Source organism: Aplysia californica, unplaced genomic scaffold, assembly GCF_000002075.1.
Source record: "Aplysia californica isolate F4 #8 unplaced genomic scaffold, AplCal3.0 scaffold00415, whole genome shotgun sequence".
NCBI classification, from domain to species: Eukaryota; Metazoa; Mollusca; class Gastropoda; order Aplysiida; family Aplysiidae; genus Aplysia; species Aplysia californica.
The window spans coordinates 599,419-625,994 of record NW_004797685.1 but is presented as its reverse complement, the minus strand read 5'-3'; the positions used below and the strand labels follow the sequence as shown (position 1 = coordinate 625,994).

The 26,576-nt window shown below is 41.8% G+C and overlaps 1 protein-coding gene across 1 annotated transcript in view; it reads right to left on the bottom strand.

Moving 5' to 3' along the window:
• LOC106012561 (kinetochore-associated protein 1) overlaps positions 1-26,576 on the bottom strand; it is a 32,985-nt gene that overhangs the window by 3,714 nt on the left and 2,695 nt on the right. Inside the window, exons 4-17 of the mRNA XM_035971310.1 lie at positions 26,378-26,497; positions 22,061-22,155; positions 21,228-21,405; positions 18,946-19,026; positions 18,211-18,312; positions 14,314-14,463; positions 12,385-12,655; positions 11,016-11,086; positions 10,237-10,447; positions 9,196-9,314; positions 8,954-9,018; positions 8,083-8,146; positions 5,888-6,000; positions 2,223-2,358 (exon numbers count right to left, since the gene is read on the bottom strand). Of these exons, the coding sequence (XP_035827203.1) occupies positions 2,223-2,358; positions 5,888-6,000; positions 8,083-8,146; positions 8,954-9,018; positions 9,196-9,314; positions 10,237-10,447; positions 11,016-11,086; positions 12,385-12,655; positions 14,314-14,463; positions 18,211-18,312; positions 18,946-19,026; positions 21,228-21,405; positions 22,061-22,155; positions 26,378-26,497 (1,776 nt within the window). The remainder of the gene's footprint in view (positions 1-2,222; positions 2,359-5,887; positions 6,001-8,082; positions 8,147-8,953; positions 9,019-9,195; positions 9,315-10,236; positions 10,448-11,015; positions 11,087-12,384; positions 12,656-14,313; positions 14,464-18,210; positions 18,313-18,945; positions 19,027-21,227; positions 21,406-22,060; positions 22,156-26,377; positions 26,498-26,576) is intronic.

Genomic DNA, 26,576 nt, shown 5'->3' with positions numbered 1-26,576 from the left:
ATATTCTCCTCTGCAGACGTAGTAATCATTGTCAGACATTGAAAGACGAACTATTATTAAGTAAGTCACTGTAAATGGAACACATGCAGTATGCAGACCGTCGAGAGAATAATACATAGGGAGGTAATGTCAGGTCAGACCAAAGTAAATATTACACATACATCAGACAAAGAGTTGCTGTCTTCTTGGTTAGGGACCACAATCTCCGAGGCACACCCCTCCCCCCCCCCTGTTTAGTATAGGTTCAAAGCTGTGTAGATAAAGGCAAACCCAAATCCCCAAGGGCATTAACTATACTGCCCTGCGCTCACAAAACGCCTTTTTCAAAATTCACACCAATTTCGAGAAATCAACAATTTTCAGGTTTCTGTTGAGCATAGTAATAATAGTGAATAACATTCTCTTCAGGGTGTGAGATCAACAGTTGATGCACTGTGCAAAATAGTTAAGACGATATCAGAAAACCGAAAATTGTTGATGTCTCGAAGCTGCTGTGAATAAGAAAAAGGCATTTTGACAGCTTAGGGCAGTAAAATAATTGACAGCATCTGTTCACATAAAGATACTAATGCAATAATATGCAAGGCAGTGTGGTGAAATCAGGCGCTCGTCAAAATAATCAAAGTGAAGGAACTGGCATTTTTCTGGTTTGTGAATTTTTTTCGAATTTTCGTTTTCTGACTAAACATCATTCATGCCCATTAAAGAACACATTTCTGTGTGGATTTTTCTGAAAAACGTTGACTAAAGGCACACCAAAAAAAATTAAAAATTTCCGTTTCCACTGAATCCCAAGCTAAGGAAATAACTAATCTTTGGCAGCCATTTTTTCACTAATTTTACCTCTGAAACCAAGTGAACCCAACCTCCCTCATTCACAAATATCTCGACTTGTATTCAAGAAAAATAGATATTTTGTTTTCATCCAAAGCAAGACAAATGAACAAGCTTTAAGATGATACCAATGACTCTACATTAGAGTTGGGGAGAGCGGACAGACGGTTTCGTTACTCGTGGACTCAGTCTGAGCGAGCGGGTAACTGACAGCCATGCAAGCGGATTGCGAACCCTTAAGACAGTTAGTTTTTTGGGTCCGCTCCACAATTTTACTCTCTCAGCGAGCGGACTGCGGACCTCAAGCTAGTTCGTTTCTTGGGTCCGCTCCACAATTTTATTCATTGAGCGGGCGGGCAAATGGACGAAATCTTGCAGACGAGATACTCGACGCGAGGTGAGGCTCATTGTTTGGAAATTAGGCCTAGTGTTTCAAGCAACTAGCGGTGCCACAAGGAGTGAGAGAGGCTGGTGACGTAGTACTATGTGTGTAACCTTTCACCTTGTGTGTGGGTCACACTGTGTATTTTCCAATAATCGGGAAGGCGATGTTTAAAGAATTCCCAAAGGCCTTTTTATTAATTGGGTGGGGGGGGGATGTGAAATTTCCTCCATGAATGTCTAGCTACAACAATGTGGGGCAGGAGGCTAATTTGTTTTTGTTTTTTTATTTTCGGGGGGGGGGGAGTAGTAGGCTTAAGCAATGAAAGCAGTCATTCCCCATCCGTCTGCCTGAAAGCATGAAGCCTCTCTCCATCCGCTCGCTAAGCGAACTGTTGTCTCTGTCCGATGTATAGCGAGTAGCGAACGAATCTTCACATGCGGACAGCTCGTTACCTGTCCGCTAATTTGCGGGTAGGGCCAGCAAGTAGTTCGTTACTCCCCGACACTGATTTACCGAGCCCGACCCAACTCTACTCCACATGCATAAAAATTGACGAAAACCTGATTCCACTACTCTCAAGCTTAAGTACCGCTTTGAAATGCTCAAAAAATGTTTGCTTTGAACTTCTTAGGACTTACCGTAACTCATTTTCTACTTGAGTTTGCTTGTCGCTCACGTTCTCTCGCTCTCACTCTATCTCTCTTTCTCTCTCTCTTTCTCTCTCTCTCTCTCGCACAAGCACGCACACACACACACACACACACGTACACTTAGGACTTACCGTAACTCATTTTCTACTTGAGTTTGCTTGTCGCTCACGTTCTCTCGCTCTCTCTCTCACTCTCTCTCTTTCTCTCTCTCTCTCTCTCACAAGCACGCACACACACACACACACACACACACGTACACTTAGGACTTACCGTAACTCATTTTCTACTTGAGTTTGCTTCTTGTTGTTTGAGTGCATGTTTTTATGACACTATTGACACCCATTTGGTCTCACCTTTTTCTGGTGCTTGTGTGAGGCCAACAGATTGGTGAGCAGCGCGGTTTTATCGGCCTGTACAAAACTCTCCATAGACAACAGCACCCCCAGGCTCTCCAGCTCACACAGTAGATTCATCACCTCCAGATCACAACTGGGAGACGGGGAGACGGACAGGACAAAAAATGTATTGTAATCAAATATCATTGTCTAGTAGTGCTTCACGGTAAAATGATGGAAGCATGAAAATATTCAACACTTTATAATCACTCACAGACGAAGGATCAAAGCCTAAAATACTTTCCACATTAGCACAGACCACAGCCAAACTGAAACATATGTGGAGAAACAGGAATATGGCCCAAAGCTCAAATATCAGGCTTTTGCACTCCTTAATGACATTAATATTTCTATATATATATATTCATTTATTGTTATATGGTTCATAAGACGCATGCTACGTATCCCATGGACAGCTAGAAAAACAAACGAAGAAGTCATGGTTGAAGCAAATTATAGAAAACAAATTATCACGAATATAAGAAAACGACAGGCAAATTTCTTGGGACACACAATGCGGAAAGAAGCATTAGAGAATATTGTCACAACAGGAAAGTTTGATGGAAAGAGAGGCAGAGGCAGACAGAGGGAAAAGATACTGGACAAGATGACAACATGGTTGGGAGCAGCAAGAACAACAGACACCATTGCTGCAGCGAAGGACAGGGTGAAGTGGAGGTCCATGGTCGCCCACGCCAGTCGGCAAGGCACCGGATGATGATGATATATATATATACGCATGCGAGTCCTGGACCCTGACAGCAGACATAGAGAATAAGAGCTGTTGAGATGAGATGTCTCCGAAAACTGCTTAACATCCCATACACAGACCATGTCACCAATGAAGAAGTGAAAAGACACATGAGACATGTACCCACCTTACACCAACCTCCTATGATTGCTCAAGCAACACAGGCTGAAATGGTATGGCGAAGGAGAGGCAGATAGAAGAAGAGACAGGAGGATAACATCTGAGAATGAACAGCCATGGAGCTGAGGGACACTCTGGGGAAAGCAGAGAGCCGAGAGGAACAGAGGAAATTTGTTGTCATCTGTTTAGTTTAGTTTAGTATGGAGTTTTACGGCGCTTGCAACAGCATAAGGTCATATTAGTTTAAGTAGAGGTTTTACGGCACTCGCAACTGCATAAGGTCATATGAGCGCCAGAAGATTAGAGGTGTTACAAGAGAGTAACAAACATAAAAAAGGAGGAGAGATAAGGACGATAGATGTTTGATAGGAAAGAAGGAGAAAACCGCACCAGAGCACCCGCCAACCACCCACATAAGGTCGTATGAGCGCGCGAAACACAAGTTAGTTTTATTCGCAACAGTTCACTGTACAGCTAGGCTCGGGTCAGTAGTTTGATTTTAAAATGTTAAAATACTTAAAATTCGGTGTAAACATACTTTCAATCTAAAACAACTTTCCTAAATAACATTAAAATTTTTAATAATTTAATTTCACTCTATAATTTCCCACAAAGGCCAATGGCCTTCATAAAAGCTAAAATTCTGTGGGGAACAACGACGGAAAAAATGTCTAGCAATTTTAAAGTATTTCCTTCGGGTCTCTCTGAAGTCTAGACATTCAGTTAAAACGTGTCTAATGGTAAAATCTGTGGCGCATCTGATACAGAACGGCTTCTCTTCTCCCAGAAGGAGGTATTTGTGTGTTAGGGCCCTGTGTCCGACGTGTAATCCAGTAAAAATAACTTCGTCTCTTCTGGAGTGGCCTGAAGGATTTCGAGGTCCCAGTTGTTGTGCAGTTTGTTATTTGTTCGTTTTTTTCAATGGCTCTCCCACAGATTGGAAGTTTAGTTTTTTACTTTATTTTTAAAGTCAGTCTGTGGGAGAGTGTTCGTCGTTGATCCCAACAGAAGGGATAAGGATTTTTTCCCCAGGTCATCTACCAGTTCGTTTCCTCTGATGCCGAAGAATTTTGTGAGTTTTTCGTTGTTTTAGAATTTGTTTATGGTTTCTGGGTTTGTTTTAAAAATGCAGTCGTGTGCTGAGTTCTCTGGTGTTGAGCTCTGTTTAATTGCGTATTGTAGTGAGAGTTGTGTGCGTCTGAGTGTGAGTGATGGTATATTTGCCTCGACCTGGAGGCTCTCCACCGGAGAAGTGCGGAAAGCCCCCAGAGCGAGGCGGAGTCCTTGGTTTTGCACTGGGTCTAGCATTTTTAGGACGTGTGGTTTTGCCAATCCGTAGACTTGACAGCCGTAGTCAAGTCTGGATCGGACATGGGGGATGTACAAGTGGAGAAGGTGTTCTGAGTCCGGGATTCAGAATCTGGGAACATCGATTGGCGAACCCGTCCCAGCGTGCTCTTTTGTCATCTGTCAGAGGTGACCCAAAGGATGACAAATCTACAGGAGTAAAAGCAGAATCACTCGCAGCATTTCTGCATGAATGATAACTTTCCCGTCCAGTCATGTGACACAGCACAGCTCTGCACCAAGCCTGAGAAGTCCAGTCCAGTCCAGTCCAGTCACACCAATGTAGTCTGACTACCCGTGACCAGCAGAAAAACTAGCGACTGCCAGGGGAGTAGTCTTTTATTCCAGACCACTTGACCAGATATGGTTCTTTGCACTGCTCTGCTGTAAGCTGACAAAACGCCTTATCTTTATTCACAGCAGTCTCGAGAAAGAGAGGCTTTCTGTCAGCGAAACCAATAAAAAACAGCGTTCTTTAGAAATTTCCATTCTAATTTATTAAAAAAACTAGCCCGTTTCACTTGGATTTTTTTTCCACACAAGTAGGGTAACAGATCAGGCTTTTGATTTAGCAAAGAAAAAAAGTAGGCGCCAAAATGAAAAAAGGTGTTTTGTCAGCTTACGGCAGTGTTGGCTGTACAACTTCTTAGCTTTTCCAGTATTTGGACATTGCTTCTCTGACTTTTAGTCAATATACAATACCCCCATCTCTTGCCATTCTGCCGGCTTGCATTGATTTGGTTACAAGCCCGATTTCTACGTCCTGTTCCCATTTTCTGTTATGTCTTCCCCTTCCTCTTGTTGTTGTTGTTGTTGTTAGCGATCCAGTAGCATCTGAGCGTTAACTCTTCTGCATGATGCCATTCGGTAATAGTTGCATGTTTGTTCTAATTGTTGTCGTGAGGAGTAGAGGCAATTAGATGTGTGGGGTAGCTGGGAAGAAAACATCCCCTTAAATCAGTTAGTTTTCTACAGAAGAACAGATGATGTTCCACTGTCTCTGAGGGGTAGTCACATAGTGGGCAGGCAGCAGACTGCTTTACTCCAATTCGGTTGAGATGTTGGTTGAGGGGTACATGTTGTGTTCTAAGTTGGAAGATTATGGATTGATCTCCCCTCCTCAGCTCATTGATTGGATCTTTGACCAGTGGTTTATTCATGTGGCCATACATCCTCCTTCCTGTCGTACCTGTGGCCCAATCATTCATCCACTCTTCCTTGAGGTTTGACTTGATCATTTGGCAGCAGGTTCCCCTTCCTCTTCTGCCTCCAATCTATACTTCCAGAATATTCTTAGCAGGTGATTCATGGTGTTTGATATTAGCAAACTAGTGGGGGGTGGGGGGGGGGGGGGTGGAAGAAAGAAAACAAAAAAGAAAACACACTGAGCCATACACCTCCTCACCTCACATCTTCCAGCTGTTTCCCCAAAAGCATCTGGCAATCCTCCTCACTTGCCGTTTTTATAAAACAAAACAATGATCGCTTCTTCGACCACATGTTCAGGGACGAGTTATTCTGAAAATAAACGAAGAACAAACTGGTTTCTGTTTGTTTTTTTTAAAAAACCTAACCCAAAACCACAAATCAACATCGAATATGGTCTGAATACCAGAACAAAAGCCGGAAAGTCTCAAAATCATCCAGACTTTTTAAAGAAAAACTCAACTCAATTGTGAATTAGATATGAAGTCTTCAATACCGTTATTTTTATTTTTTTTTTTTTTTTTGGGGGGGGGGGGGGGGTGTTAATGTTATTTAATAGCACTTAAATTTTTTAAAATATATATTATATAGAAAGAATCATTCTGTGGTCACAGAGAATTTCCGTCAGCCCAAACAGTACAAAGACCGACTTGCTCAGCTGAGCTTTCGATTTTGTTGGTTTTAGCAAGCGTTTTTAGTTTTGTATTAATAGAGGTTTTATGGCCCTCGCAACTGCAAAAGGTCATATGAGCGCCAAGGGGTGAATGTCAATAGAGAAGTCTTTACAGGGAATCAGACTTACTCTGCTCACCTCTCTAGCTTCAACAGCACAAAGTCTGCTTCGACTATCAAGGCACCCCGGAAATAGCGGGTCACAAGAGAGCGGCAAACATACAAAAGAAGTAGAGGAAAAAATTCTGACAGTAAGGATGAGGAAAGAAAAAGCAGCAGTTCCCTGTTGCAATTCCAGCATAGTTATGAGCATGACATTGATGAATCGGCCCATTTACAATTCTACTGTGCAACAGAACATGGTAATGTCCCCCCTTTGGGGATGGCCTGAAGACACTTCAGTCAGTAGCACCGCCTCGACGGGTGTAGTGAGCGTTTTATGGCATTTGCAACACAACTAGGTCATATAAGTGCTGAAGAAAAGAGTTTAACCCTATCCGTACATCGTGTTTTACTATCGTATCCATACGACGTGGGGAACACTGTGCCACCGCTTTCCAAAGAGGAAATTTATTCGTTAATCCGGTCCGTACTCTTTGAATAGCAGTCTGTCAAAATGATTTTTTTAAAAGAAATACTGAAAGTATCAAAGAGAAATTTGCACTAGAAGTATTCTAAAATAAGAAGAATACAACCCTGGGGGGTATAAAACGACCACAGGGCGTATGGACAGGGTTAACGAAGACACACACAAAAAAAAGGAGAGATCAAGACGATAAGATGTTTGTTGATAGGGAAGAAAGAGTAAACCACACCAGAACACACACCAACCACCACCTTGCTCAGCTGAGCTGTCGTTTATGAGGCGTCATTTCAACAGGTCGTTATACAAGTCATAGTTTACAGCAGATCATAACGATAAAGAAGTTTTCAGCACATCATTACGATAAAGAATTTACTTCTCATCCTTATGATATTGAAGTTTACTGTACCACCGTATGATACCAGACCATCAATGATTTATTTATAGAGGCACCAGCCATCCACGTCCATGTGCTGTGTTAGCCTCTTTTTCCTGTATTCGGATTAATAATATCTTTTTGCCAATTTATTGGTTCTGTTTCTATGTACCCCATATCTATGGTTCTCAACCTGGAAATCGCCTATAATTCGCTGTAATTGCCTCCCCCCCTCCCTCTCATCACCTCAGTGGATAACGTACTTTACATTATGTAACAAAGGTTCTGACACATCAGCACCACAACATAGATCGCAGCATATCATTATGATAAGCTAGTTTACAACACAATGGTACGCTAAGGTAGCCTACGCCAAGTTGGAACCATAGAATAGTTGAATGAGTCGTTACCACAGCGACCACACTTTCCAAGGAACCGTACACATGTATAGAGCTTTGTTTGTTTCCTTGTTTGAGTAAAAAGAAGAACATCGACACAATAATAGTCATCTCGAGGAGGGAAAAATTAAGACAGACGGACAAAAACCAAAGATGGAAAAAAAAGAAGTAGGACCTACCAATGGCGCTCCAACCACTTAGCGCATATAGAGCAATAGCAACATTAGAAAAGAAACAGAGAAAACAAGAGCACACTCCAATTACCCACACCACCGTTCTATTCAGCCTTTAAAAATAAAATTTTGAAAACCACTCAGAAACAAAGCAAGCACACAAAGACATTACAGCTCTTCCAAAACACATACCACAATGCTGGCTATGTGATCCAGGCACTTGGCACTGTCCTTTGACCCAAGGAGGTAGAGGGCTCTGGAAAGGAAAAACAGCAAAGTAAATATCACAGAGAACTGGCGACGAAAAAAAAATGAGGACCTTTTTGCAAACTTGTGGAAATTGTGCAGGGATTCAAAATCGCTTCATTGACCATTTGTTTGCTCAGTTTTGCTAGATTAGATATTTTTTTCAAAAACCTTCATTTCGAAGAGATGAAAGTATTTCCCTTCACGTCAAACTCGCCTGAAACTTTGAAGTTGTTTCTCAAATGTAGTTGGTGGTACCCTGCACTTAAAAAAAGTGACCATATCATATCTCAAAATTATTGAGATTCAGGAAAGTTTTTAAAGAGTGGTGTCATCAGGAAAGGTCATTTTATGCAGAAATGCAGTACACTACAAAAAAAAAAGCAGCACATGTGGATCCTTTTCTCAGTCACCCACACACACACATATATATATATATACATATATATTGAGTTGTTTTTAAGATATACCACATTTTGTAACACAGGGTGTAAACACAGTTTGGAGAAAAAACGAATTTCTAGCACATTTTAAAACTCTGGTGAGGTACAACAAGCAGCAAAAATAACTAATAGTAGAATATTTAGACTTAAATATCATATAATCTTTTCAATGTTATCAGAAAATGGTTAAACATTGTGTTTTCTGAGGGAACTAGATTTTTGACCAAGTACGACTTTATCTTTATAGGCCTTTTTACCCTGTTGCTCAAAAATAGCTTTTTCAACAATTGGGACCTTTCTTCAGGCACACACACATAAAGAAAAGGAGGAAGCGAGATAAGACGCATACAGAATTTCACCAGAAGAAAACCAACCTCTGTATGTTGTCCTCCTCTTCGTTGTCATTTTCATCTGTCGGGAAGACGTCAAACGTGATGGTCTGTAAAAGTTACATACATCTACTGTTAATGCCTTGAAAAAAAAAATGTTAAATAAGTCTTAGAAGTTTTAAGAAATCTTCTTTGCATACTGAATATAGATCCTGGGGACAACAATAATTCGGGAGTTAAAGTAAAGAGTAAAAATCCAAGTAGCACCACTCGTTCAGTCCCCTCACCTGATCAATGTCATCGCCGGAGAGAGGCCCCATCAGCCACTTGTCCAGCAGAGCTAAGCGTATCTGGCACAGGTCCAACTCATGGAGCTCCCCAATCTGGTCCGCCAGCTCATTGATATCTGAAGTAAAAAATAAAAGTGTATATATGTGAGGTTTCGTGGTAAAATCAGGCGCTTGTCGAAAATAATGAAATGAACAACAAAAAAACAGCATTTTTTTTTCTGCCCGTTGGGCAATTGATTTTGAATTTTCTTTCTTTCTTTCTTTTTTTTTTTAGCTCAACATCTTTTATGACCAATTCGCGGGTTTAGGGGAAAACTATTCTAAGAGACATGTCTGCTGGAAAGGAGATTTGTCAATGGCCTTAACTTCCACCAAGGGACGCAATTTTTGTTAAAAACATCAGAGCCGTGGCTTTGAAAAATGTCGAGTTAACAGCCCAGAGAAAAATTATTCTATCTCCTACTTAGGAACATTTTTTGAGGAAAAGTATTATATATGTGGCAGTTCAAATACTTTTCCTACTTCAAAAAATTGCTACCCGAGGTATAAAATGAAGAAAACTATTCTAAATGCATAAGAAAGAATACTTTTCTTTTCAAATGGCTCTGCCATGAACAAAGGGAGGCCCCCAAAAAATTTCAAGGAAAAAAAAAAGGCGAAACATTTTTTCAATCCAAAGAGCAGGGGAAAAAAAAGAAAAAGCAAAACAGCTTTCTTTCTCTCCCAAACAGCCTCAACCACAACTACAAAACAGCTTTCTTTCTTTCCCAAATTGCATCAGGCACCACTACAAAACAGCCTTCTTTCTTTCTCAAATTGCATCAGGCACCACTACAAAACAGCTTTCTTTCTTTCCCAAATTGCATCAGGCACCACTACAAAACAGCTTTCTTTCTTTCCCAAATTGCACCAGGCACCACTACAAAGCAGCCTTCTTTCTTTCCCAAATTGCATCAGGCACCAGTACAAAACAGCCTTCTCTCTTTCACAAACAACCTTCTTCACCTCCCAAACAGCCCCCCTGGCGCCACCACTCACCGTGCTGTCCGGGCAAGCCCTGCTGCGCTCGCAGCACACACGGGAGGCTGTACAGTTTCTGCAGCAGCTCCTCGGGTTTCTTCAGCAAGGCGGCCGGCACCTCCTCCTCGGCCACGCCACACCGGACCAGGGCCAGCTGAGTCTTGGTCAACAGGAGGCGACTGGTCAGACGGGCGGCGGCACGCTCTGGGCGCTTCTTGTCCTCGCCCGTCTGGTGGAATAATGATGATAACAATAATAAAAATGAAAATAATAATAACGGTAAAAACTACGATAATGGTAATAATGATAATGATAATAATAATAGTAATAAAAATAATAAAAGATTACTAATAATACTAATACTACTACTACTACTAACAATAATAGATAGCATTTGTACAGCGCAAATTCCTTATCAACATGTGGAGAAGATGTCTTTTGGTGTGTTGGGTTTTTTTTTGTTTTTTTGGGGGGAGTTTCGTGAATTTCGATGAATTTCGGAAAAAAAGACATACCGGTTTTCAGTTACTACGGGATTCAAGCTATGAAAATAACCAAACTTTTGCAGCCATTTTTTCGTTAATATAATCTCTGAAACAAGGCAATCTCCACCTATTTCAAATGCAGATATATCTCAACTTCTATTCAAGATAAATTGGGGGGGGGGGGGGGGTCATCAAAATCAAGACAAATGAACAAGCTTTATGATTATACCAATAACTCAACATGTCCAAAAACTGACGAGTGCCTGATTCTACTGCTGCACGACACGTATCATATGATGCACACACACATACCTCCTGAGCCGACTGCAGCCATTTCTTGGCATAGCCAATGGAGCCCTTTAGGACCAGCACCTTCTCTTCCACTACAAGGGGAAAAAAAAAGCATAGTTCTGGAAGAGTTTATGACAAAAGGTTTTAGTTTTAGTGTAAGTTTCATGGCACTTGCAGCACAGGAAGGACATATATATATATATCCTGCTGAAGATTTAGAGGTTTTACAAGAAAGAAGCATGCAAAGAAGAGGGAGGAAAGATAAGAATGATTGATGTTTATAAGAAAGAAGAAGCAAACTACACCAAAGCAACCTGCCAAACACCCACTACTACACGAAAAAAAAACCCTGAGATAAAACAACCTATTTTGACAGTTCATCTGACGAAAGAATTCCCAGTAAAAAGAGACCTGTTCTTAGCAATTTCCAAAAGCTAATTTGACGTTGAAGTCGTAAACGAATGAGCTCGAGCCACTGCAATTGGCTAATCCGTAAAGCAGTTCCAACCGTGAGCCGCAGGAAGCAGCTTGCCGGAGATAAGGGAGTTAAGAGGAAAACTCTAAGGCAGCATCTAGCCAGTACCGCCGTATGCTGACAAAACGCCTTTTTCTTATTCAGAGCAGTGTCTAGATAAAAAGTCGTATTGTCAGCGTAACCAAGTTAAAAAAAAGAGTTTTTCAGAAATTTGAATGCTAATTTATTTTTCAAAATAGTCAGTTTCATTTTAGATTTTTTTCACACAAGCAGGGTATCTGATTGGGTTTTCGGTTTTTTTTTTAAAAAATGGAGCCAAAAATATTTTTTAAAAGGCGTTTTGTCAGCTTAGGGCCAAGTAGATATGTGGACTTTTAATGCCCAGTACCCATAGGGGGGATCGGATCGTCTGATACACAACGATAGCCCGACTCACAGCCTTGAAAACAAAAGCGTTTGTTTTTTAGGGTCACCGTCGGCTTTGTGCCACTACGGTTGCTTTTCGCACGCAACCTGGCTAGCCCCACCTGCCGAACAGATCCGTGCCAATGGGCACTAGGTACTTAAAGCATGCATCAGAATACCGTTGAGTTACAATCAGAATACTCAGTTTGTATCTAGCTTAATATTCTTATTGTTTATATTACTGTTCATTTATATCATGAGGTAACCGTGAGCCTGTTTGTGAGTGCAAGCATACTATTATTTTATTATGGTTATGCGCACAGATGTGTGTGAGTGCGTGTGCATGTGTGTGTGGGTGCGTGCGGGTGCATGTGCGTGTGGGTGCGTGTGTGTGTGTGCATGTGTGCGCGTGTGCACGTGGTGAAAAACCAAACCAATGAGCCAGGATCTGGACAAAAAAGATGCATCTTATCTTATCTTCTAAGAGTGAAGGAGGGGACAGACACTCACGGCTGGTGACATCATCCACAGTGGAGCAGCAGAAGAAGACGGCGTTCTCCACCAGCTTCAGTTTGGAGAGCACATCATTCATCTGCTGCAGGAGCAACACAAACTCTTCACTAACGCCAACGTTTGTGCCTGCGGAGTTAGCTGCACGCCTGCCCTTGTTCATGGACGAGGAAGAGGAGGAGGAGGCAGAAGCAGCAGATGCAGCCATTCTTTCCACATAGCGTTTGGTCATTATGGTGGCTGCTGCGATTACCAGATTGTCGCTGTTCACCTAGATTTGAGGAAGTATCAGGGCAAACAAAAAAAAAGCAGAATTAAATAAAAATCCTGTAACTGGATGAAATGTGAGGTGTGCTGACGAAATGAGTTACTTTTCGGATTTCAGCCTTACGGAAATTGATACATCAATTTCTTTGGTGCAGTGTGTAAAATTTGTAAGTATGGAATAATAAAAGACACGGTAGACTTAAGAAGATGGCATCAATTGAAAATGTATTAACCTGACCCTCTAGTATCTTTTTTCGCCTAATATCTCCATTCTTTGGATTGCTGTCAGCACACCTCACATAAACAGCAGATGGAGCAGATTGGTCGTCCGGGCTGAAAGCTCAGTAGAAGGATCATGAGATTTACCTTTTTTATGACTCCAGCAAAGCAACAACAAAAATTTTAAGTTCAGAGAACTTTCGGGGTGGGGGGAAGGGGGGGGATCTCAAATTTGTCAGCAAACAGCAGAAACTGCTGGCAAAGAGCTATAGGTTATCCAAATTTTTTTAAATTCTTAATTTTAGTCAATTTTAGGTGCTGTTTGGGCCCAACTCAGAAACAAAATTCTCTTAAAATTTACATCACTAGAAACATATCACCAGCCCATATTAGGCAAAATTCTATTTAAATTTGCATCATATCACCAGCCCATATTAGGCAAAATTCTATTTAAATTTGCATCACTGAAAACATTAATATGTCCCACCCCCCCCTTCTTCTTTCCAATTACCCTAATAACAAATGCTTTTGCTCCAGAAAGAGTAATAACAAATGCTTTTGCTCCAGAAAGAGTTTTACAGCACTTGCAACAATTGTCAAAGAATAGAACTGTTATAACCCAGTGACAAACACAAAATAGAAGGAGAGACTTAAGGGGAGGAGCGACCCTTGATTCTGCAGATTTTGGGTCAGGTTATGCACATTTTATGTTGGCTGATTTTTTAAGATAAACCAGTTTTTTGTCTAAAAATAGCATGGATATAATTGACAAAGACTTTATTCTCCAGGTAAATTGCCTTTAAAAACATGAGGATGGATTAATATAGTGAATTTTCTCAATTATTGTCTGTTTTCGCAAAATATAATTTTTGAGCAGTTCTTTCCCTACTCCTTCCTTAGTTTTTATTCTTTTGACATGAAACTTTCAGGAAACATAGATGGCAAGGCTTCCATTAATGTAACAGAGATATTTGAAAAAAATAATACTTTTCCATTGGCAAGCGATTACGCCACCTAAATTTAGAAAAGGTATTTTTATACTTTGGGAAAATTCTCATATTTATTTTTCTTTTGCACTTATTGAAAAAAACTTGCTGTTACTCTGATAGGGTCTGGTCCAGGTATACTCTCGTCAAATTTGGTCTCTAAATAAGAAAGCCTTAGGGATTTGAAATTCATTGTTTCTTTTCAAGATGGCGGCCATTTCCATAGCAACCGCTCTAGCTATGCCAAAATAGAATTGCGTATCAAGAGATTTTACTATGTCTAACTTATATGTGTACTTAGATTTGATCTCCGGATACAAACATAGAAAATGTTCCTCAAGGGTAGCTCCTCCCGTTAATAAGGATAACAGAATATTTGATAAAAAGAAGGAGAAAACCCACCAGGGCAAACAGCACGCCACGCCAACCAACTATAAGCACACAACCCACGACTCACAGAAAGGAGTGGCGCCATCTGAAGCCATTTGTCCAGGCTATGGGGGTTGAGCTCAGGCCGGACTATAGCCCAGATATCTGAGCCCCCGACCAGACTGTGGAACGGCAGACGCGTGGCACTCCTAGCAGGGAGGGCATTCAGCTCCGGCAGCTGAGGACATGAACGTTGAAAGTGCGATATAGTCAGACTTGCTTTTGACAGTCACCTGTCCCAGGACAATCACCCATACAAATGACCACTCCCCCCCCCCTCCCGGGCATATTATGTTTTTTTGTTTGTTTTTTTATATAATGTTATAATCACATTGATTGTTTAGTTCTAGTAAAACTTTTACGGCACTTTCAACACAAGGTCATAAAAGTGCTTACGATTAAAAGTGTTACAAGACACAAAAAGGAGAAGGAGAGAAAAGATGATAGATATAATATTTAATAGGAAAGACGGAGCAAACCACACCAGAGCACCCGCAAACCACCCACTAATGACATTGTCCAAGAGGTCCACCTGTCTACAACAAACACTTTTCTCCGCAGCGTTGGGAGGCTGTCAGTTTGTCAGATTGAGCTCAGTTCAGAATAGAGGTGACAAGGTCAGTTCATTTCAGTTCAGGCTGAGACACGGAACTCTTTTAAGACGTACATTTTGTGTGTTACCTAATTTCGGTTGAAATTTTCATACCTTGATATTTCTCGAACACGATTGATTTTCTTCATATTTTTTTACAAAATCGACCTCCCCCTGACTGATTCTGTATATTCGAAGTTTTTTAAAATATTAATGTAGAGATGACTGAGCTATTGCCCTATAAGTGGGTCCTCTTTTTTTAAAGACACCCTGTAGACGGTAGACATGACTTCTCATACTTGGATTGTTTTGTGTATCAAAATTTCAAGGAGGAGGAGGAGGAGGAGGAGGAGGAGGAGGAGGAGGAGGAGGAGGAGGAGGAGGAGGAGGAGAAGGAGAAGGAGAAGGAGAAGGAGAAGGAGAAGGAGAAGGAGAAGAAGAAGAAGAAGAAGAAGAAGAAGAAGAAGAAGAAGAAGAAGAAGAAGAAGAAGAAGAAGAAGAAGAAGAAGAAGAAGAAGAAGAAGAAGAAGAAGAAGAAGAAGAAGAAGAAGAAGAAGAAGAAGAAGAAGAAGAAGAAGAAGAAGAAGAAGAAGAAGAAGAAGGAGAAGGAGAAGAAGAAGGAGAAGAAGAAGAAAAACAACAACAATAATAATACATGACAATTATACAGCACTCAACCCTGATTAAAGTACACAGGCACTTTACAATACAACAGTAACATATAATCAATACATTGTGTTCTGACTAAAAGAAAATCTAAATATTTGTCTTATTAATTTAAAAACAGAAATGACTTTAACTAATATTTGAATGAATTAAAGGATTTGATCTCTTAAACTACCGGACAAAGTATTCCAGATCTTGGGACCTTGATATTTAAATGCTCTTAATGGAACCATAGTATGCTAATATTTTAATACTTTTAAAACCATGGGTCTCAACTCAGAATTTTTAAAAAGGAGAAACTTTTGCGGGTGAAGCCCATTTTCGCGAAACACCCATTATTATTATACTGTTGAACCCTAGAATGCTGAAATAAAAACCATCAATTTATCAAAGCAAGGTTATTTCACTCCAATTTGAGGGTTTGTAAGATAATTTCAAGAGTCACTTACCAAATATTTACAATCTTGATTACGTACAGAAAGTGGTGGCGCACTGGGGTCTTGTGCGACTTATTTATATTTTTCCCTTCATCATTCTCCTGCATATATAAACTATATAAAAATGAATCTTGTCTTGAGCCTGAGAAAAGGCCTAGAACCAGAATATCGACTGTCATGAACCAGTCTGGGTGTCATAATTCATATCATATATGACAGTGGAACTTGGATTCAACGAGGTCGCCGGGCCTGACCTAAAATCTCGTTGAATCTGAGTGTTCGTTATAGCAAACACGAGGTTTTGTGTAGATGATTACAGGCACTGAGCAAGTAATGTATAAAGGGAAGTCACAAATAGTGCCTGATATTATAAGCTGTGTAAAAAAAAAGACCGATTTGTTCAAATGCACTCCTGTGTCATCTCGATTATTTACCAAAAAGTTGTGTTGCTGTGTAGAGCCTAGCATAAACAGCAACTTTAGATTTCATAGACAATCGCACAATTCATTACGAAGATCTATGTCAAGACTAGCTTATCATTGTAATAATGATCAGTTGCAGAGGGGAAAAAAAGACTGTGACGCGTCTGTATCTGCGACGTTCAACGCCCGGACCTCTAATGCGAGCCCCCCTCCCCGACACACACACACACGCACACACACACACACACACACAGTCACACGTGTGCAGGCCGCCCATCCGACCCCGACACACGTCAGAGTAGACTCGTGCGCGAGCCAACAACGCATGTGTTGGTATGAAAAAAGGCCGCTGATTGGTCGCATGCAATCGGTTACATGAATAATGGTTCACGATGCAGTTGCAATGGATGGTTTCTGGGAACAGATAAAGTTCGTTCGTTCTGGGAGAAAAATGAGCGAAGCCACGTCTGCAGGGCCTGTTCACCCTGGAAGCGACCTTGTTGAATCCGTGCTCGCTGATTTTAGTGCTCGTTGAATCCGGGTTATTTTTTATTGATTTTAAAGAAGGAAAATAAAACCCGGGGAATCTATCTCCTCTCGTTGAATCCGAGTTCAACTGTATAATAAACGTGAAAGACAAAAATTAATGCTCCAACTCAAAGTAGAGTGATAACTTGAATAGCTCCAGTAGACCTATTCAGTGTGAGAGGTGTATGAATTGTGAGAGGGCAAGATGCAGTGACACTGAAAATCTGCGAATCTTGAACAGAAAGCTAAAATATAGAGATATAATTTACTGTCACCCATCCAATGAAACGCGAACACTTAGGTCCCTAAGTTCAATAACACGCTTACAAGTTATGACGATTGCCGATTTCACACAAGGCCTGCACCAACACGCACTTTACTTTGCAAAATTGGTAGTAATCCAAATTCTAAATATTAAAAATTTGCTTCCAACTTTAGTTTTTTTTGTCCTCAGGTGTTGCGTTCAGCCCCCCCCCCCCCTCCCCCCCCCCCATCCCCGAGTACAAAAAATCAATAATCTCCCCCCATTCCAGAGTCCGGTACTTCGCAGCGCTCAGAACGTGCACAGGTTCACTGACCGGTCACAATGGCGAGCCCGACAAGACGCTTGCATGACTTTTTTTCTTTTTTTTGTTTTTTTTGCCCCCCACAAGTGACAGCACAGTGACAAATATTGATTTATTTTCATGGCGATACCACGTTTGTAATGCAGAACCTGCATGTTACAAATGTTGCATTATGCGACAATTACTGACAAATTTCTGGGTGGTAATGAAAGCGAAAGTAGATTTTGATTTTCCGGTCGAGCCTCGGTGTCACATACAATTCCGCTTGCCGCCATAGCCGCCTGTTCGTGTGAAACGTACTCTCAAAAAGGGAAAAGTCGAATTAATGTCACAATTGTGACCAGCAAAATTGAACTTAAAGACATTATCAGGTTTGGTTTTCAAATATATTCGAGACCTTTTATGTATCTTCCGGGGTCTGTGGGTTTTTTTGCAAATTCCCGGGTAGTTCCCAGGGCCTGGCAGTCACCCTGCTCCCAGCAACTCTCTTTCTGATCGGTCCGCTGTCGCAGTAGCGGAGTTCAGTGGAGGAAATGGCGGTAGCGGAAATCCGCTAAATAGCGGAATATTGAGACCCATGTAAAACAGAACATTCTAAAAAGAACACTCGCTTTCTGTTTCTTTTGGGCGGGTGGGGGGGATTTTTGTTGGGTTTTTTTGTTCAAAATTCAAAAGGCGTAGAAATCACGTCAAATCAGGCCTGTTCATACTCACGTCACACGCTGTGCCCGTCCACTGGCTGCATTCTTTACGCTCAAGGTCACCCGGGGGACTGTTGCGGGTGTATATTCCCAGGAAGCGAAGCAGCTGAAGATTCTAAACAGATTTGGGGGGGAGGGGGGGAAGAGGGGGAAAGCAACCACTCTCAGAGACGAAAATTTAGGTTAAATTTGCATGCTTAACAGGCAGTAGGTAGATCACACACTTGACGACATCCTTCTGTTTACATTCTTTGATGTGGGTTTCAGTGTGCCTGATGCGTCGAAAGCAAAAAACCGTCTTTCTCTTTTCTTTTTTGAAGGGGAAATTTCTCCCAGCTCGGGAATCCAACGAGGGTCTCCTGTGTGAGAGCGAAGCAGCTAACCACTACACCACAAACAACGCCAATGCCAGAGACATTAAAAAATACTTTTTTTAAAAATAATTTTTTATCCTTCAGACCAAACTTTTCTCCATTTAATATTTTCAAGCCACTCAACAAAGTCCATCTGCAGCAAAAATCTGTCCAACCAACTTATGGGATTCACCGTCATCATTATTCACAAATCTTGTCTTAAAAGTTAATGATTTCCCCTCAGCATCATCAAGACTGTGAAGTGGAATTACCCATAGAAAACAGAGAACATATTTTTTCTGATATGAAAACAGTCTTCCATACTCACACCTGCAAAAATGTATTAAATGCATTTTTTTTAAAACATAATTGTCAAATGGCAAAACCAAACTTACTTTAACTGTCGTATCCTTCTTTTCCCTCTCCTGAAGTTCTTGCAGCAAAAACTCCAGAATCTCGTAATCGTACGAACTCGTCTGAAAAGGTGAAGGTGATTGGTGGAGGCGTATGAGAATCATTCAAAAGAGACAGACAGACAGGAGAGACAGACAGACAGACAGAAAGTGCATAAGTTGAGGGAAAGGAAAAATAAACTCCAAGTATATTCATTTATCAGGGAGAGACAAACTGCCTCGAACTCTCTTGAGCTGAGTTCGTCAACCAGCTTCTGTTGAGTTTTACAATATCTAAGCACTTACTGAAGGGGTTCATTCTTAACGAACTCTCAATGAATTCTTCATTCTTACTAAGGGGGTAATTTTTAATGAGTAGCCTACTGAGTACTGGTATCGATTAGCACCCACCACTTACTCTGCCGTAAGCTAAAATCCACAACAAGTTTCGAGATAAAGAGGCTTTTTTTCACAGCATAACGATTTTTTAAAATACCATTCTTCCAAAAATTGAATTCTTATTCATCCAAACACTAGTCACAGTTTCACTTTGAATTTTTCACACAAGTAGGGTAACTGATCAGGCTTTCATTTCCGAGTCTGGAGTTTTTCCGTACGCCGTCAAGTACATACGGCAGAGAGCATTCAACACCACACTTGCCTTTCCCTGGCTGCATTCTCCAATTTCGGCACACCTCTCGACAGCACACAGGAACTCAACACTTGCTCGGGGGTCCTTAAAAAGTGCTTAACGTGGGTCACTGAAATGTCCCAGCAGACATGTCCTGGCATCATAGTTGACGGGACATTTCAGGAACACATGACCCATAGTCTCGTCCTCCTCCTTACAGGGTCAACAGGACAGACGTGGGTAGTCTGCTGGCGCAATTTTGTGTAGATATGATTTCAGGTTGTGTCATTTTCTACCAGTTTTCACTTGGGAGAGAAGCTGGCGGTCTTGTCGTCTGAGCAAGGCCTCAAGCTGGTATGATAGCAGCTGCGCGAACGGCAGTTTGGGTTTCGCCTCTTTCCATTTTGCCAGGGTCGACCAGTGGGTTACGGATTTCGGTACATCCAGGCCCTTGGTGATTGCCTCATCTCGCATTGTGCCGCAGTAGCTTCCAGTTGGTCTACCTCTTTCAATTTAGCATATCAAAAAATATTGGCGCAAAAAAAAAAAAGAAAGAAAAAAGGTGTTTTGTAAGTTCAGTGCTTCCACCAGCTGAAGCAGAAAAGTAAGGAAAATTCTGCCGCGGGTCTGGGGGCTGCACAGGCCCCCAGCAGGGTCCAGGGACAGAGTCCCGGTGGGCGTTCAGGGGGCGATGCCCCCAAAGAAATTGAAATATAGCGCTTTTAGAGTGTTAAAAATGGCATTTGGGAGCCTGTTTGAAGAAACTGTCTACAACCCATAACATTTATTTGTTCGCCAACATTTTGTCTTGTTTGATTTTTTCACCTACATATCTTTCCATTGCTGGCAATGTTTAAAAGTACGTTCCCCTTCCATTGCTACTATAATAAAAACTAATTTGTCATCGCACGATTGATAGAAGGCAAACGTGGGAATAATGAATAGATATGTACCTTCACAATACAGTTACCCAGCGTACACGCTAATTTTCCACAATTTTCACTTCTGAATGTCGCATGTCATAACCTCGGAACACCACTTCAAATTAAATCTATTCTTGATTTTAGTAAGTTTTTGCATAATTTATTTCATCGCGGCCCTTATCGCGTTCCCGTGCCGTAGAATCTTTGCATTGATATTTCTCTAGATCTAGACAATAAATTTGCAAACAAGTTTCTTTCTGACAGTAATTTTCTGTCTAAGATGACAAGTCAATTTACTTGATCAACGCGCATATTTTCCAGCCGCAGCAACAGTCCTAAGATAGACAGACGGAATGAGTGAACGATGGAAAGGAGGAAATTGGCACAAAAAGTTCGCCAGATTTTGATCAATCTGCAGGTAAAAGTGTACTGCCGACCAACCCGCAATGAACGCATGGGCAGGTCTCTGTAACATTAACTCATTGCCGAGAGAATTACCGTGAATATCCGTAGCTTATACAAGACGATACGGAGGCGAGCACAGATCTTTTGCTACGGAATTTCAGTAGATATCTAGTCCTACGCCGTTGCAGTTTTTTTACGGAGGGAGTTGATAATGATGGAGGAACAAGTACGGAACTGGCAGAAAGTACGGATTTCTGTAAAAATACGGAAGAGTGGAAGCACTGAAGTTAACAGCAGTACTGGCCTGCACAGCCATTGCCACGTACCTTCTTGAGCAAAGAGCTGAGCACAGAGTGCTGGCGGCTGTGGGAGATGGCAGCGAGTATCTCCTGGGCCTTCCTCAACGAGGCCGCGGTGAACGCTGACCCTGAGCACTGGGACAGGTGGCCATCCAGGAGCAGCACTAGTTTGGGGTCCAGCTCACTCTGGTCCAGGTTGAAATTACTAGAGGATGAGGGGGGATAGGAAGGGGGAAGGGGACATACGGATGGATGGGGAAGGGGAGGTGGGGATGGATGGGGGAAGGGGAGATAGGAATGGAAAGGGGGACGGGGGACGGGGAATGATGATGAGGGGAGGGGGAGGAAGAGTGGGGGAGGGGGAGGAAGAGTGGGGGAGGGGGATGAAATGGGGGATGGAGATGGGTGAACGGGGATGGAGATGGGGGAAGGGGGAGGGGGAAGGGGATAGGGATGGGGAAGGAGGGGGGGAACGAAAGTGGGTAAAAATGTAAATTAGTCATCTCTATACATAAATTATATATGTGAGGCATCATGATAACAGTTTAGTTTTAGTAAGCGTTTTACGGCACTCGCAACACAATAAGCTCGTATAAGTGCCCCGATTAGAGGTGTTACAAGGGAGTAAAAAAACACAAAAAAGAAGGAGGGGAGATAAAGATGATGGCTGTTCGATAGGAAAGAAGGAGCAAACCACACCAGAGCACCCGCCAACCACCCACATCGTGATATCAGCACAAGAAAATTTCAAACACAAAAAAGAAGGAGGGGGAGATAGCGACGATAGACATTTTATAGGGAAGAAGGAGCAAGCTACACCAGAGCACCCACCAACCACCCACTCATAAAAGTCTACTCACTCAAAAAACTCCTGAACCTCCCTGACCCCACAGAAGGGGCTGCGGACTAGGTGGTCCACCATGGCCAAACCTTGCTGACCTTGGAGCTCCAAGTCCTGAAACAACACAAGGGGAACCAATGACTACCTCAGAACTACAAAGTCCAATCTGACATTTCTTACCCTTTGAGTTACAAAGGCCATGAGGTCAGAAATCAAATGATTGAAATTTTCTGTCTGCTCTATCAATATAATAAGATTATTCAGAGTCACTATTCTAAGAGTTGCATTCGAAAAAGCTTAATATGTTGCGAAACTCAGAATCTTTGATGTCTTAGTTTAAGTAGAAGATTTTACAGCGCTCGCAACTGCATAAGGTCATATGAGCGCCAGAAGAATAGAGGTGTTACAAGAGAGTAACAAACATAAAAAAGAAGGAGGGGAGATAAGGACGATAGATGTTTGACAGGAAAGAAGGAGCAAACCACACCAGAGCACCCGCCAACCACCCACTCTTTGATGTCTAATTTCTCAAAACTAAGTACTGAGCAGATAGAACTTGTAATTCTGAGGTAGCAAAATAGAGCTGACTGTTTGTCTTGCTAGTTTGTATTAATATAAAGGAGAAGCACATCGACACAATAGTGGTCATTAAGTGCTGCAGAAAAAGTAAAACCAATAAAGAGAAGCAACAGAGGGAAAAAGAAAGAGGAGGATTCTTCTCAGGAAGATGAGGTTCTATCAGAATGAAAGCACGTCTGCTGGGGTTATAGTACTGATTGTAAAGCGAATACAGCTTGCTTTTGAGCAGGAATTTGGGCTACACATATGTTATCTATGAAAAGAAGTAGGACCTACCAATGACACCCTCTTGCCACCTGCAGATAGAGGTGTCCACTATAGACATGCAAAGAATCCAGGTTTAGAGTCAGGAAAGACAACTTTTGTTTCTTCACTAATAGAAAAGAGTAAAACACCATAGACAACACAAACAATCTACATAGAAAGGACCAGACTCTCGTGAGAAATTCTGGGAGGCAACATGATAAATTCTTTTGTTTGTTTTTATAAAGTGTTTTACGACGCTTGCAACTGCATAAGGTCGTATGAGCGCGCGGGACACATCTAATATTTTCAGTTGGTAGAAAATTTCGAATTTTGCCAGGGTGGCGGCCGAACCCTACTCTTATCCATTTTAGACCACCAAGGGATCTTTAACGTGCGCAACTTGCACGTGGGCCCTCCGAGATTTTTCGCCCTTGTCCAAGAAGGCTAGGTGTAGATCTTTCCTACCAGAAGATCAGGGGTGTGGCAGAAAGACAGCAGTAAGGAGGAGCCAAGGAGTAGCAGTAGAAAGGCTGCAGAAAGAGTCAGGAGCCCAGAGGAGGGGGCAAAGGAGGTGAGAGGGTGGGGGCAGAAAGTGGAAATGAAAGCAGACGACAGAACATTGTTAGAGAGCAGGAAAGGAGGTGAAAGGAGACAATTTTAGAGAAGAAAATTTTTCGGTCGTTACCTGGATTCGAACCCGGGACCTTTGAATGAGAGGCCAACACCTTAACCTCTAGGCCACGAGAGCCCCATGATGAATTCATCTCTTGTTTGTTTATGTAAAGAGAAAGAATTATGCCATTTACGAGGGACGTCCAGAAAGTAAGTACCATTATCACATCTCTCTGAACTGGGTTAGGATATTCCCGATTTCGCACCACAGTGAGTTGATGTGTTCAATACAAAACCAAAAAGAGCCCTCAGCTTCTATCTTGCCGTTGTAAACAACAATCTACCTACAACGCTTGAAAAACATCTCCCCCAGTTTTTTCCCCGCCAGTTTACACAGACACATTTTGTATCAAACATCCCACACCCTTTTGAAGCTTCAACATGTCTTCCAAGATGGAAAATTATCCTGACAGTGAAATTCGGTCTGTTATTCGTTTTCTGACTGCAAAGAACACGAAGCCTAGCGTCATTCATAGGCAGATTTCTGAAGTGTATGGTGAAAATGCAACGGGCAAAAGCATGGCGCGGAAATCGGTTCGCATGTTCAAAGAGGGACGAGAAAATGTGCATGACGAACCCAGGAGTGGGTGTCCATCTTTGGTCACTGATGATTTGATAAACAAAGTTGACATTAAGGTAAGCGAAGACAGGCGTTTTACCCTTTCCTCACTCTCTTCAAACTTTCCTGAGATTTCAAGGTCGCTTCTGCATGAAATCGTCACTGACCATTTGGATTGTCGAAAGATGTGCTCACGCTGGGTACCCAAGCAGCTGACACAAGCGCATCAGGATCAACGGGCTGCCAGTGCATTGACATTCCTGACATGTTACAATGACGAAGGAGATGACTTTCTTACTCATATTGTGACAGGGGATGAGACCTGGTTACACCACTCCACGCCTGAGTCAAACAAGCAGTCGGTGCAGTGGAAGCATACGGACTTCCCCCAGCCAAAAAAGTTCAAGCGGGCCACGTCAGGTCATACATATGTACAGTGTTCTGGGACAGGCAAGGAGTTCTTTTAGTAGAATTTTTGGGAAATGGGATGACAATTAACTCTGATGTGTACTGCAACACACTTAAAAAACTGCGTAGAGCAATTCAGAACAAAAGACGTGGAATGCTCAGCGACGGTGTTCTTCTGCTTCACGACAATGCAACTCTTCACAAGTCTGCACAGACCCAAAACCTGATTGCCTCCTTCTAATGGGAACAGTTGAAGTGTTGAAGCACCCATTGTACTGCCCAGACCGGGCTCTCAGTGTCTTTCATCTGTTCCTGCATTTGAAAAAGTTTTTGGCCACGCAGGACTTCGACTCAGACGCTGATCTTACAGGAGAGACTCGACATTGGCTGACATCACAGGCGGCAGCTTTCTGTGATGAGGGCATTCAGAAGCGCGTCCCACGCTAGGACAAATGCCTCAACAGATCTGGTGACTATGTGGAGAAGTAGTCATATATATGAGGTATTCCAAAATAAATCATTTTGATTGAGAAAATTATTTCTTTTATAATTATTTTAAAACTGTACTTACATTCTGGACATCCCTCGTAGTAGAGAGTGGGAAAAGTAAGATAGACGGACAGAGACAACTGAAGGAAGGAAGGAAAAAAAAAAGGACTACCAGTAGTGACTTCCAACAACCCGCTCAAAAGTCTCGTGAAGGACATTTTGGAGGCAACAAAACTAATCAAACTCTAACCTGCAAAACTAACAACTAGCGGTCCCACAAAGGACATTTCACGCTAAACATCTCATTTGGCGCATGATTCCAATCAGAGATAGACGTACATTCTGAGGTCCCACCTCTTAAATCTTCATCCTCCTCTTCTTCTCCTCCATTCATCATACTTGAAGTCTGGCATTCCTCATGTACAGAGCTAAATTCTTCTGTTGTCCTCTTAAATAGCCTTATCAATTTTTTTCCCCAGCCTATAAATGCTTTCCTCAGAACGTTGCTCCTCTGTTGTCCCCTTAACTCTCACTATCACGAGCCTAGTCCACTGCTCACCACTTTGTGCTTCATACTTTTTTGTAATAAACGAAACTGAAATCTCAGGCTGAAAAACGATCATTTTTTAATTTTTAGCAACATGTTGAGGTAGGTCATTATTTCCCTTTTATTTTCATATATATGTGTCACCACAGAGTGGAATCAGGCGTTCGTCAATTTTTGGGCATATGGAGTTATAGCTATCATCTTAAAGCTTTTTCATTTGTCTTGCTTTCAATGAAAAAAGTTACACATCCATCTTCAATAGAAGTGGAGACATTTTGGATTGAAGGATGACCTGATTTCAGAGGTAAAATTAGCGAGAAAATGGTCGCCAAAGTTTGGTGATTTCCAAGCTGGAGAGTCCATGAAAACTGTAAATTTACATTTTGTGCCTTTAATCAATGTTTTTCGGTAAAATCCTCACAGGAACTTGTGTCTAAATGGACATGAAAGGCGTCAAGCCAAAGATAGAAAAATTGATAAAAATTGCCAAAAGGGGAGAAAAATTCTGTTTCTTCCATTTCATTATGTCGGCGAACCCCTGATTTCACCATGATGCCTCGCATATTATAACACATGTAGCTGATATTGAAAATTGAACTCAAAACCTTTAATTCATCTGAGGATAGGTAGAATCAGAAAGTAGGTCACAGATAAGACCCAGTTCAGGCGAGGAGAAACCCCTGGTAAAGGAAGTTTTAATAACTTTACCAATTTTTTTTTTTTCAACCTGTAAACTCTTTCCCCACAACGTTGTTCCTCTGTTCTCTTTTTTAATAACCGTATCAATTTTTAGTTTTTTTGCGGCCTGTAAACACTTTTCCCAGAACAGAACATACCACTCCAATCTTGCGCAGCCGGTTCCCCCACTTGGCAGAGCGGGTCATCCTCTGTGCGCCGGCCATCAGCTGTTCATCCTGGTGCATCTCCGCAGCCATTACAGCCACTTGGGATACTTGCTGGGGGGAGGAGAAAGATACTACAGGAATATCAAAACAGTCACTTGGGATACCAGTACAGTCAAAGCAGTCAAAAATG